At 39.9% G+C, this 12,312-nt stretch overlaps 1 protein-coding gene across 1 annotated transcript in view; it reads right to left on the bottom strand.

Annotated features, from left to right (window-relative positions):
• Positions 1-4,105: 4,105 nt before the first annotated feature.
• MOCOS (molybdenum cofactor sulfurase) overlaps positions 4,106-12,312 on the bottom strand; it is a 387,414-nt gene continuing 379,207 nt past the window's right edge. The window contains exon 15 of the mRNA XM_045006427.1: positions 4,106-4,353. Coding sequence (XP_044862362.1) covers positions 4,207-4,353 — 147 coding nt within the window. The 3' untranslated portion in view covers positions 4,106-4,206. The remainder of the gene's footprint in view (positions 4,354-12,312) is intronic.

The raw sequence follows: 12,312 nt of genomic DNA, 5'->3' as shown, positions 1-12,312 counted from the left end.
AGCAGACCAGATTCAGAGAACAGAAGAGTGTGCTGTCAGGAGCAAGGATATGAGATCTGGATGTAAGGCTGAAAGGGTCCTGATGGGATTAAGGGGAAAAATGCCACTAACTGTGCTGCATGTTGGGATGAATGACACTGTTAGATTCTCACTGGAATGGGTCAAAGATGATGCTTTGCCATGTAAGATGCTTAAAGAAGTGAAAGCTCGGGTGATCTTCAGGGGAATACATCTGGTCCCTAGAGAAGGAGGGTGAAGGCATGACAAAATAATGAAGATAAACAGATGGCTCAAGGACTGGTGCTACAAGGAAGGTTTTGGGATAATCAACCATTGGGTGGTCTTCACAGAAAGATGACTTTTTTGACAGGTGGACTTCACTTGTGTACCTGAGGCATTAACCTTTGAGGATCAAGGCTGGCAGAACTGATAAAAAAGGCTTTCAGCTCAGAAATATGAAGGGAGAAGGTTGGGAGAAACTCCTAAAATCTCCATGCCTGGCTTCAAGACCCGGAATTAAAACTAGCTAAATGAAGAAATAGTAAGGGATAATGGAACATCATAAGGTAAGGGTCTGGACTGCAAGGAGAAAGAAAGCACAAATATTGTTTGGAGTAGTAGTCAGGAAGGTGAAAGGACTATATCTAATTCATCTAGAAAACTGGGTGAGGTCTGAGGGAAACAACTGAGATACTTGTCACAAATGCAAGATGTCTGGGCAATAAAATGGAGGAACTGAACTACTGATGCAGGAGGTCAAACCAGATATTATAGGGATTACAGACATGGTGGAATAGCACTCCTGGCTGGAATATATAGATAGTGATGTGTTTGTGCTGTTTAGGAGAGAAAGAAAAAACGGTAAAGGTGGCGGGATAGAATTGCTCTTCAATGAAGTGGCTGTGACAGTCTGTACTCTTATGATAACCCTATTTACAAGGCACTGATACATTCTGTACAAAGTGTGCCTTTTGAGAGATCATTTGAAAACTCAGAATCTGCTGAGCATTTATTATCCTGGTAAAATCTGTGAGGCAACACTGTATGTAAAGTTATGAACTTTACCTCATAAGGCATGTTCCAAGTCTGGGAAAACAGCTTCAGACCAGTTCCACAGAGACAAAAGGCTAGCCAACACCTCACCCAGGTGTAAACATAATCAAATGAACTGTCACCTGGTTAAATGGCCATTCTTTGGCAGGAAGAATGTTGTGAGCGAGACATTTATATCTCAGCAAAGAAACAGACTTACTGTCACCTGAACCCGAGCTGGAGATGATTCTCAAAAAGGAGGAAAAGATATAAAAATGAGGCACAAAGGCCCCTAAATCACCTCTCTTCTCATGGCATTAATGATACCTAAAGGAACACTGAACTGGGGGAGGACTCCTGACTGAAGGCATTCAGCTGGTAAAAGCATGTGGTGAGAAAAACTTTTGCTTTAAATTCATTTACCTTGTTAAGTTAGGTATTATTTGCATTTTACCTTTTATTTCTTTGTAACCAATTCTGACTTTTGTGCCGCATTACTTGTAATCACTTAAAATATTTCTGTAGTTAATAAACTTGTTTTATCTAAACCAGTGTGTGTTTAGATTTAATTGTTTGGCAATTTCCATTTGAGCTAACAGGTTTTGTTCATATCATTTTCTTTTAATAAAATGATGGACTTTCTATGAGCTTGTATTGTCCAGAAGGAAAGAGCCAGGCGGTACAAGATGCACATTCCTGAGGACAAGTCTGTAACTGGAAGTTTGCGGGTGTTGCTGTGCAATATAATTCAGGAGTGGCTGGCTAGAAGCACTCATATATTTCAGCTGGGAGTGATTTTGCTTGCTGGAGGCTGTGTGTGAACAGACCAGGAGTAGTAGTTCTCAACAAAGCAGCATAAAAGCCACCCCAGGTTAGTGATTGAGGGGACACAGCTGTCCATCAGTCCAGACTGTACCCTGGGGAATGTCACCCCAGTAAATGGCAAAGAAATACTAAGTGATACCATGGACAAAACAGAATCTGTTTGCCTCAACATCACTTTAGGGAAGGATTGTAGAAGAGATTCTATTGGGATAGTGTTAGAGGTCTGCTATAAATCCCCAGGTCAGACTCGGATATGGCTCATCAGTTGGAAGTGGCAGAGGAGGAGAGAGTCCTGGGTGTACTGGTTAATCACAGGATGTCTATGAGCTACCAATGTGATGCAGCAGCAAAAAAATAAAATAAAATAAAAGTGATCCTATCAAGCAAGGCAGTTCCAGTAGAGATAGACAAATATTAATGCCATTGTACAAGGCACTGGTAAGACCTCATTTGGAATACTGTGTACATTTCTGGTCACCTCCATTCCAGAAAGATTAATTCAAACTGGAACAGTTGCAGAGAAGAGCTACTAGGAGCTCAGGGGAATGGAGGGCCTGTCTTATGAGAGGAGACTGGAAGAGCTTGGGTTGTTTTGTCTAGCAAAAAGAAGGCTAAAGGCGGACGTGATTATTCTCTATAAATATATCAGGGGATGCACACTAGGGATGACAAAGAGCTATTTAAACTAAAGGATAAATTGGCACAAGAACACATGGGTATATACTGTCCATGAACAAATTCAGGCTGGAAATTAGAAAATGTCTATCCTTCGGAGAAGTGAGGTTCTGGAATAGCCTCCCAATAGGAATCAAGAGAGCAAGCAACTTTTATTAGTTTTAAGAGACAGCTGGATAAATTTGAGAGAGGGGTTATATGATGGGGTTGCCTGTAATGGTAGGGGGCGGAGCCTGGTAGGCTGGGGGGTCCTTTGTAGTTTATGTCTTCTGTTCTTAAATCCTCTGAAACATCAGAGAAAGCCACAGCTGGAGATGGGACACTAGATGGGGAGAACCAGTGCTCTGAGGTGCTACCAAGCATTCCCTCTCTCTCACACACACACACATACATGCTTAGCTGGCTAGTTCTTGGTTACATGCTCAGGATCTAATTGATCGCCATATGTTGGGTTGGGAAATGATTTTCCTCAAAGTCAGATTGTCAGTTATCTTGGGATGGGATGGGGGGGGGGCGGGTTATCTTCCTCTGCAGCACAGGGTGGGGGTCACTTGGTATATCTGAGTATATCTCAGTCAATTCCTTGTCATTGCAACGGCCTCAGACATTCATACACCTTGGTCTCTCTCTATTCACATAACAGTTTAGTTTCCTGTGGGCTGTAATACTTTGACCTAATTTTAGCTGTTGGGTTTAGTGTGTGGGTCCTGCCTGGTGTTGGTGGCCTCTGATGTACAGGAGACCAGATGATGTAGCCTTAAACTCTATGACTCTATGTTAATAATTTCTGTTTCAGACTGACTGTTTGACATAAGATTCACAGCAGGCCTACTGTTGTGCTCTCGGGCTCTATTCAAATTTGAAATAACCAAGGGTTGCTGTAGGTCAAAAGCCTTATGTACAGCCTGTGCCAGCATTAACCCAGGGAAACCCCATAGCATACCAAGTGGAAGGTCTGACATTGACTTTAGTACAGTTTGAATTTCACCTACCATAATGCAATAGACTGAACAACCAGCCTAAGCTCAGTAATTGGATTTCAAAGATAATAAATGGAGATATACCAATCTCCTAGAACTGGAAAGGAACTTGAAAGGTCATTGAGTCCAGCCCCCTGCCTTCACTAGCAGGACCAATTTTTGCCCCAGATCCCTAAGTGGCCCCCTCAAGGATTGAACTCATAACCCTGGGTTTAGCAGGCTAATGCTCAAACCAGTGAGCTATCCCTCCCCCCTTTCAGATCCACTAACAGGATGAGAGCACCCTTGAAGAGAGTATCATAAATTGTTGGACTCATTTGGGGATCAGGGAAGAACAGATCATTAAGATTTTTTTTTATGGCAACAACATTACACTTAGTATTGGAGTCATCCACCCTGCAATAAATCTTGCCCAAACCTGTTGCATCTTGAAGCAGCTGAGTTAAGTGAGTTGTTAGGACTGATGCAACATATTCACGGGAGGGTTTAAAAAAGAGTAGGTGGTGTGTAATTACTGGGTATGTACAGACTGAGGATTCTAACATCTTCATCAAACAAAAAAATAATTTGAGTAGAATAAAATCAGAAACAAATCCATAGATTTTTTTTAATAATTACCAGATTTTTTAAATACATGTAATGTGTTTGTTAAAGAGCCTTAATTATGCATGTACAACTTGTCCAGCCAAAGACATTATCCTGAAGTTTTTTCTTCATTGGATAGAGGACTTGGAATTTCTCCATCTTCCTTCAACACTGGAAATACTTGAGATCCCACTGACAAGATATTTGGAAGGGATGAGCACAAGGACTGGTTCATCAGATATATGCCAAAGTTTGTCTGAAGAACAAGAAAAAATAATCAGTGTATGCCAAATCCACAACTGTCGAATCTCTAGTAGATCTCATGACAAAGATAATGTTCATAAGAACAATGTTGCTATAAGGACAAAACTACCAACTCTATATTATTAAATAGTTTTTCATTAATTAAATACAACAGGCTGGTAACCAAGAGTCAATGTCAAGTTATTCAAGACGCAGACCTAGAAAGTAACTGGATAAATAAAAGAATATTTCAACACCAGTCCCTTAATTTACCTATTTAATTTACACTCCTCACAACCTGGTAATCTAATTAGCATTCTGGCATTCTGAGAAATATATTTAATGTATTTCTGAGCTCAATTTCCATAGCCTAAACAGCGTAAGGATGCACATATGTTCAAACAGTGAAGCAAAGCTTTGCATCTCCTACCATGCATTATTTGCTTTGTTAATAGAACTTCGTTCTGACTAGCCTTTGTGAATGTTCCCTTCATCTGTTTTCATGAATATTTTGGTAAATTTTACTGAAAATATTCTGAATTGTGTTGATTAGTAACGCTGTAGCTTGGTGTCTGTCATTAGCTGTGAAGCCATCCAACAGATAAATATTAGAAATATTTAGATATATATATCCCTGTGATACATGTGAATACTGAACAATGGAGATAAACAATATTGCACAGCTGCTTCACTCATTGATAATGCTATGATTATGTCACGGAGGTCACAGAAGTCACAGAATCCGTGACTTCCATTGGTCTCCATGACATTTTCTTTTGCCTGGCTGGAGCTCCTAGCCAACCCCCACCCCCGCCCGCTCCCAGCCCCCACACTGATGGGGGCACCCTGCGATAGGCGGCAGGCGACTCCCCACAGCTGCCCAGCCATGGCGGGCGGCCCTGAGAGCCCCAGCAGCAGTGGGTGCTGACCCCGCCTCCCCATTTTGTCAGGGATATTTTTAGTAAAAGTTAGGGACAGGTCACAGTCTTCTGTGAATTTTTGTTTATTGCCGATGACCTGTCCCTGACTTTTACTAAAAATATCCATGACAAAAACTTAGCCTTACTCCTTGACCTTTCATCTATCTTGTGCGCTGCAGTTTTGATTCTCTAAGGTGATGAACAGTCTGGCCCCAGTCCAGCAAAGTACTGACCACATGCTTAATTTAAGCATATGAATAGTCCTATTGACTGCAACAGATGTTTGCATGTATGTTATGTTAAATAAACTGATCACTACTGAGGTGATTTAGGGTGTGTTTTCCCAACATGATTTTGTTTCCTAACTGCTGGTAATTTTAAAAATGTGCAAGAAAGGTCTTGCTATCTTGAAAAATATTCCCAAATCCTTAGAATAGTTTAAGATAAAGAAAATTGTCACTTATGCATTAAAACTTTTTTAAAAGTGAAAATTGAGGTTTAAACTAAATGAAAATTTTCACATAAAGTGTCTGCTTGACTCAAAAATTTTTGATTTCTCATTAGAAAAACAGAAACCTGAAAACAGAAAATGTTCAGCTGAAAACTGAAGTGTTTCCTTTTTTTATTGCAGATTTTGATCAATTTTTTTGTTTCTGGCAGTCCACAGGCAATTTTTTTCAGTTTTCAATTTTTGAAAACTGTAAACAAATTCAGGTTGAGCCTTTTGACAAAAAGTCATAATTTTCCATGAAACCCCCTCTCCATTTTCTGAGTAGCTCCATTGTCAGAATTCAAATAAAGTAACTGAAATTGAGAAATAGAGCAAACCTAATCAGGTTAATTAAATAATTGTTAAGTAAATGAGCCTTTTGTAAATAACAACCAGGTAGTAGCTGAGTTTAGAAAAGTATGCTTGATACTTTTCTTGTCCTATGAAAGGAAGGTAACATGGAAATATACAATAATTTTAAGTCTTAATGCAGAATTAGTGAGCATGGCTCAATGCAGAGGTCTTCTCCTTTTAGGCAAGGTGAAGAGCAGGGGCCTGGAGAGTATCTCAGTGGGCCTGAAACTCTTGTCTCAGTTTTTAATTTACAATCTTGAAAATAAGAAAAACTGCATGGGATTTTTTTTTAAACTCCTTATATATGTTTCCGCAGACTTGCTGGGATCTCAGACATCCAGCAGGGCTGCCATGACTGACCAGTGTTTATCATAAATGACTCCTCCTTGCCACCAGGGGCCAGTGCAGTTCCAGTGCCACTGGTGTCTTTCCTCCTTCACTCTCAATGATTCCCTATTTAGTGAATAATTGATGTATGTGAATATTGTCTCTATCACATGTGAAGGTGAGGCCTGAGCTAATTTGCACTGCTATTTCAAGTGTGGTACAATGGTAACATATTTGAGAATCAGTGCTGTACAGAAAATTCTGAAAACCATTAGGTAATAATGATGTATCAAGATGCTTTTCAAAAACTGTAGCTACCAAGATATGATCCAGATCAGCCATAACATTAAAATTCAAATATTACTGTCTAGTTTATTTAAAAATCTTCTATTGCATTAAATGATTACTCCCACTTTGCTTTTTCTTGGCAATAAACTGCTTTCTTCACAGGCATCAATTATTTGTTTTCAGCCTTGTAGTTAACCTACTGGGAATTGGTTTCTTTCCCCATAACATAATGCAAAGCTAATATTGTGCCTTAATTGTATTACTTGCAAAAATCAGGTAAACAGAAACATCATAATGTAAAATGAATAAAATATTAGGTTACAATGCAACACATTTCACACAAATTTCATAACTCATTCTAAATAAACTTACTCTACTATTTATAATACAAATATATTTCTGTGTACATGTTATTGTATTGACTTCTTGGTTTATTTCTAGAATATAATTGGACAAATTATTCACAGTGTACAATTACATTTATCTTTTTGAAAATTTATTTTTTTTAATTATTTCAGACCCAACTTTGATATTTACAAATTTGTTAATTAGTTGAAATTATTAAACAAATTGTATATGTGAACATATTTCAGAATTTTTGATTGCTCAAACACTATTTCAAATAGCCACCATTCAAAATTTGCTGCTTTGATCAGCCACCTAAGTGACATTATTATTTTTTTTGCTTCCTAATTGGATGACTTCCAAAAAGCTTTCAAGATGGCTGTGTGTAAATAGTCGTGCAAATACTTATTTGGATGAGTACTCTGTGCTAACTAAAGGTAAACAAAAGTGTTTAATATCACTGAAGCAAATTTACCATTTTTATTCATTTTTTAAAAATTATTAGATCAGCAATATTTTTGACAACGAATAGCAAAACAAGCCTTCCTAAAAAGATTTCCATGCCAAGCCAATTTTACTTCGAAGATCACAAAAACTAGAATTTTGTCCTTTTAACATTTCACTATTTAAAAAAATGAGGCTTTCAGTCCCTGAGATTATAGTTTGCAGTTATGAACCACTTAATCTCTCTGTGTGCCTACCCCTTTCTGACTTCAAGGGCATTTTATTCTGCATACCACCTCTCCAGTACAATCCAAGAATGAAGCAGAAAGTCCTGAGCTGTGAGGTCTATGGCTTTATATACTTCTGATCTCAGCATGGGAGGAGTAACATTAGCTTCCCATTGCTCTTAATCACAATAGGAGAGAAAAATGTCAAACCACTTGTGTGGTAAAAGCACAATACATAACAGCAGGCATCTGAGTGCAATACACTTATCCTCATAGTACTGTCCTTATCTTCCCTTTGGGTGATAGATATAAAGTACTGCCATTCTTAAGTGTTACTTCAATTATATATACCACATAAATGGGTCCATGCAATGCATACTTCTTTATTCACACACAAATATGTTGGGTCTGATTCTCCACAAGACAATAGCCTGAGGTGCTAGGGCTGACAAAGAGGTGGACAGAAGAGACTTTCTTTTTAAAATACTTCTCTTCATTTTCTACTTAGTTCAGATTATAACTTGATGAGAATACAGCCTTGCTTGAACTGGTAACCATCACATTAAAGGCGCTGCATATTAGAACTTAATTTAGAGAGCTGAGAGGTAGCACTTCTTGATTTCATTACTGGGATTGCTGTCTATCAGTTGACTAATGAAACTCTCACACTGTGGGCCACATTTTACCAATATGTAGCAAATGGATATAATGAACAATTCACTAACTCACAAGTGTGTTGCAAAGTTTAAGTACAGTAATTAATGTTTGTACAAGTGTTTCAAATCTTTGGAATGAAAGGCACTAGCACAGTGTAAAGCACTGTATCATTAAGATGATGATAGTGATAACGATTAATCAGATAAGAGAAGTCATTGTCTAGCTCTAGTAAAGTTTGTGTAAACAGTCCAATAAGCTGGAGTCTAATTCTGCAAGATGATGAGCACTCCTAATTCATGGTGACATCCCTGGGAGCAAAGGAGGCTTTGCAGGCCCAGGGGAAATTTGGCATCTTGCAGGACCACACCCTTAGGGCAGGTCTACACTATGGGGGAAAATCGATATAAGATACGCAACTTCAGCTACATGAATAACATAGCTGAAGTCGAAGTATCTGATATCGAATTACTTACCGTCCTCACGGCGCGGGATCAACGTCCATGGCTCCCCATGTCGACTCCGCTACCGCCGTTCGCGTTGGTGGAGTTACGGAGTCGACATGAGCGCGTTCGGGGATCGATATATCGCGTCTAGATGAGACGCGATATATCGATCCCCGAGAAATCGATTGCTACCCGCTGATACGGCGGGTAGTGAAGACGTACCCTTACTGAGTAAATGCATGGTAGGGAAATGTGTCTTGGTATAGCTATATCCATGAACAGTAGTTATACCAGAACAAACTGGCAATATCAGTACACTGCACTAGTGCATAATGGGGTTTGCAACAGTATGACTAATTCTGGTAACTGAACAAGAAGCCAGTCTTACAAGGTGATCTGCATCTACAGCGGGACACTGCACTACGGCAAACGCAGTACAATATTAATGCAAAGATACCCAGGAAATGCACGGTGTGCATTTCACATAGGGTAGCGCCCTAGGCAGAGTTAGTAGGTATTTTGACTTCTGTTTGATTTATGTGCTTGTCTAGTCTTTTCTACTTTACTGTAGAACATACACCTAGGAACCTCCCGCATCACAGAGTTCTGTCACATAAGGAGAGTTATTTTTTTTTGACTTGGTCACAAAAATTAGATGGAATTCTTAACTAATGTTGTTTTAAAATTGATGGTAGTAGTCATCAGGTTTCCTTTGCAGGCGTGTTTGAATGTTGATTAAAATAACGTTATCGAAGTTTTAATAAATAAATGCAGTTGGATAGGCTGCATTGCTCTGGTTTATGTTAGGTTATCAACAACAATCTGTGTGTCACTAGTTAAAATTAATGGGCCTGATTTCCAGCAGTGCTAGGCACTTGTAGACCCCCATGGTCTTCAACTGGAGCTCCTGATGCTTTGCATCTCTGAAAAATCAGGCAAAAATACTATTTCAGCTATAAACATTTGATGATCTTTGTATTTCTTACTCTAATTTAACTTACTATTATAGCTCGATGGCAGAGCTCTACTGTAGGGCAACTAAGTTGCTAAATTTGGGTATATTTTTGTCATGAAAAAACTTACTACAGTAAAAGCTGTGTTATCTGGCACTTTATCAACCGGAAAGCTCTATAAACTGGCATTTCTGATCTTCAGTAGGCTTGCCAGGTGTCTGGTTGACGCGGGGCCAGCAGACTCCCTACCTGGCTTCACATGACTCCCGCAAGTGGTGACATGTCCCTGCTGCTCCTAGGTGGAGGAACGGACATAGGGGCTCCATGCGCTGCCCCTGCCCCACCCTGAGCACTGGCTTTGCAGCTCCCATTGGCCAGGAACCACAGCTAATGGGAGCTGCGGGGGTGGCGCCTACGAGCAGAGGCACCGCACACAGCTGCCTGGCCACACCTCCGCTTAGGAGCAGCAGGGAAATGTCGCCACTTGCGGGGAGCTGCTCAAGGGGTGCGCCGCCCGGATCTAGCACCCCGAAACCCCTCCTGTGCCCCAACCCTGTCTCGAGCCCCCTCCCACACCCAAACTCCCTCCCAGAACCTGTGCCCCGCACCGCCTCCCACACCCCAACCCCCAGCCCTGAGCCCCCTCCCGTACCCAAACTCCCTCCCTCTTAGTTAACCGGAATTTTTGACTTACCGTCACCCCCACATTCTCCCAACATGCCAGATAACAAAGCTTTTACTGTAATATGAAACATGGTTACATATTATGCTAAGTATATTTCTTTTATATTTTCATATTTCATAAGTATACTTAGCTTTTTTATTAAACATGTGGAATCTGATATCATAGAATCATAGTAATGTAGGACTGCAAGGTACTTTGACAGGTCATCAAGTCCAACTCCTTGCACTGAGGGGCCACATAAAGCTAGACCATGGCTGACAGGTGTTTGTTCAACCTGTTCTTAAAAACTTCCAGTGATGGGGATTCCACAACCTCCCTTGGAAGCCTATTCCAGAGTTCAACTACCCTTACAGTTAGAAAACTTTTCCTAATATCTAACCTAAATGTCCCTTGCTGCAGATTAAGACCATTACTTCTTGTCCTACCTTCAGTGGACATGGAGAACAATGGATCACCATCCTCTTTATAACAGCTCTTAACATATTTGAAGACAGTTTTCTGGCCCCCCAGTGACCTGAAGAAGAGCTCTTTATAGCTCAAAAACAACTTCTGTTTCACCAACAGGAGTTAATCCAATAAAATATGTTACATCACCCACCTTTCCTTTCTAATAGCCTGGGTCCAACATGGCTACAGCAATAGTGCAAACACTCAGTCTTCTTTTCTCAGGATTAAACACACCCATTTTTTTAAACCTTTACTCAGATGTCAGGTTTTCTAAAACATTGAACATTTTTATTGCTGTCCTCTGGACTTTCTCCAATTTATCCACATCTTTCTGAAGTGTGGTACCCAGAACTGGACACAGGACTTCAGCTGTGGCCACACCAGTGCTGAGTAGAGTGGGAAAATTACCTCCCTGGCTTACATATGACACTCATGTTAATACACCCCATAATGATATTAGCCTATTTTGCAACTGCATCACATTGTTGAGTCATATTCCGTTTGAGATCCACTATAACCCCGAAGATCCTTTCCAGTAGTACTACCACCTATCTCCATTCTGTAGTTGTACATTTGATTTTTCCTTCCTAAAAGTAATATTTTTCACTTGTCTTTATTGAATTTCAACTTGTTGATTTCAGAACAATTTTCTAATTTGTCAAGGTTGTTTTGAATTCTAATCCTGTCCTCAATAGTGCTTATAACCACTCCCAGCTTGGTGTCAACCTCAAATTTTATAAGAACACTCTCCAGTCCATTATCCATGTCTTTAACAGAAATATTGACTAGTACTGGACCCAGGATTGATTCCTACAGGACTCCACTTTATACACCCTCCAGTTTGACAGTGAACCATTGATAACTACTCTTTGAGTATGGTCTTTCAACCAGTTGCACACTCACATTATAGTAATTTCTTCTAGACCATACTTCCCTAATGTGCTTATGAGAATGTCATGTGGGACTGTGTCAAAAGCCTTACTAAAAATCAAGATATTTACACGTGTACTGCTCCCCGTCCCCATCCATCCTCTGGGCCAGTATTTCTGTCAAAGAAGGAAATGACTTGTTCTTGACAAATCCATGCTGGCTATTCCTTATAACCCTAATATTGTCTATCTGCTTACAAATTGATTGTTTAATAATTTCTTCCAGTATCTTTCCAGGTATCAAAGTTAGGCTGACTGGTCTATAAATTCCCTGGGTCCTCTTTGACCTCTTCTTATTGCCTTTTATGTCTCTTGCTGTGTGTAACTGATTTTGTGCCTTAGCCTTTCTGATTCAGTCCCTACATGCTCGTGCTATTCTTTTGTACTCTTTAGCGATTTGTTCATGTTTCCACTTTTTGTAGGATTCCTTTTTGATTTTCAGGTCATTAAAGAGCTCCTCATG

Source organism: Mauremys mutica, chromosome 2 (assembly GCF_020497125.1).
Source record: "Mauremys mutica isolate MM-2020 ecotype Southern chromosome 2, ASM2049712v1, whole genome shotgun sequence".
NCBI lineage: Eukaryota > Metazoa > Chordata > Testudines > Geoemydidae > Mauremys > Mauremys mutica.
This window is presented reverse-complemented; position numbering and strand designations above follow the sequence as displayed.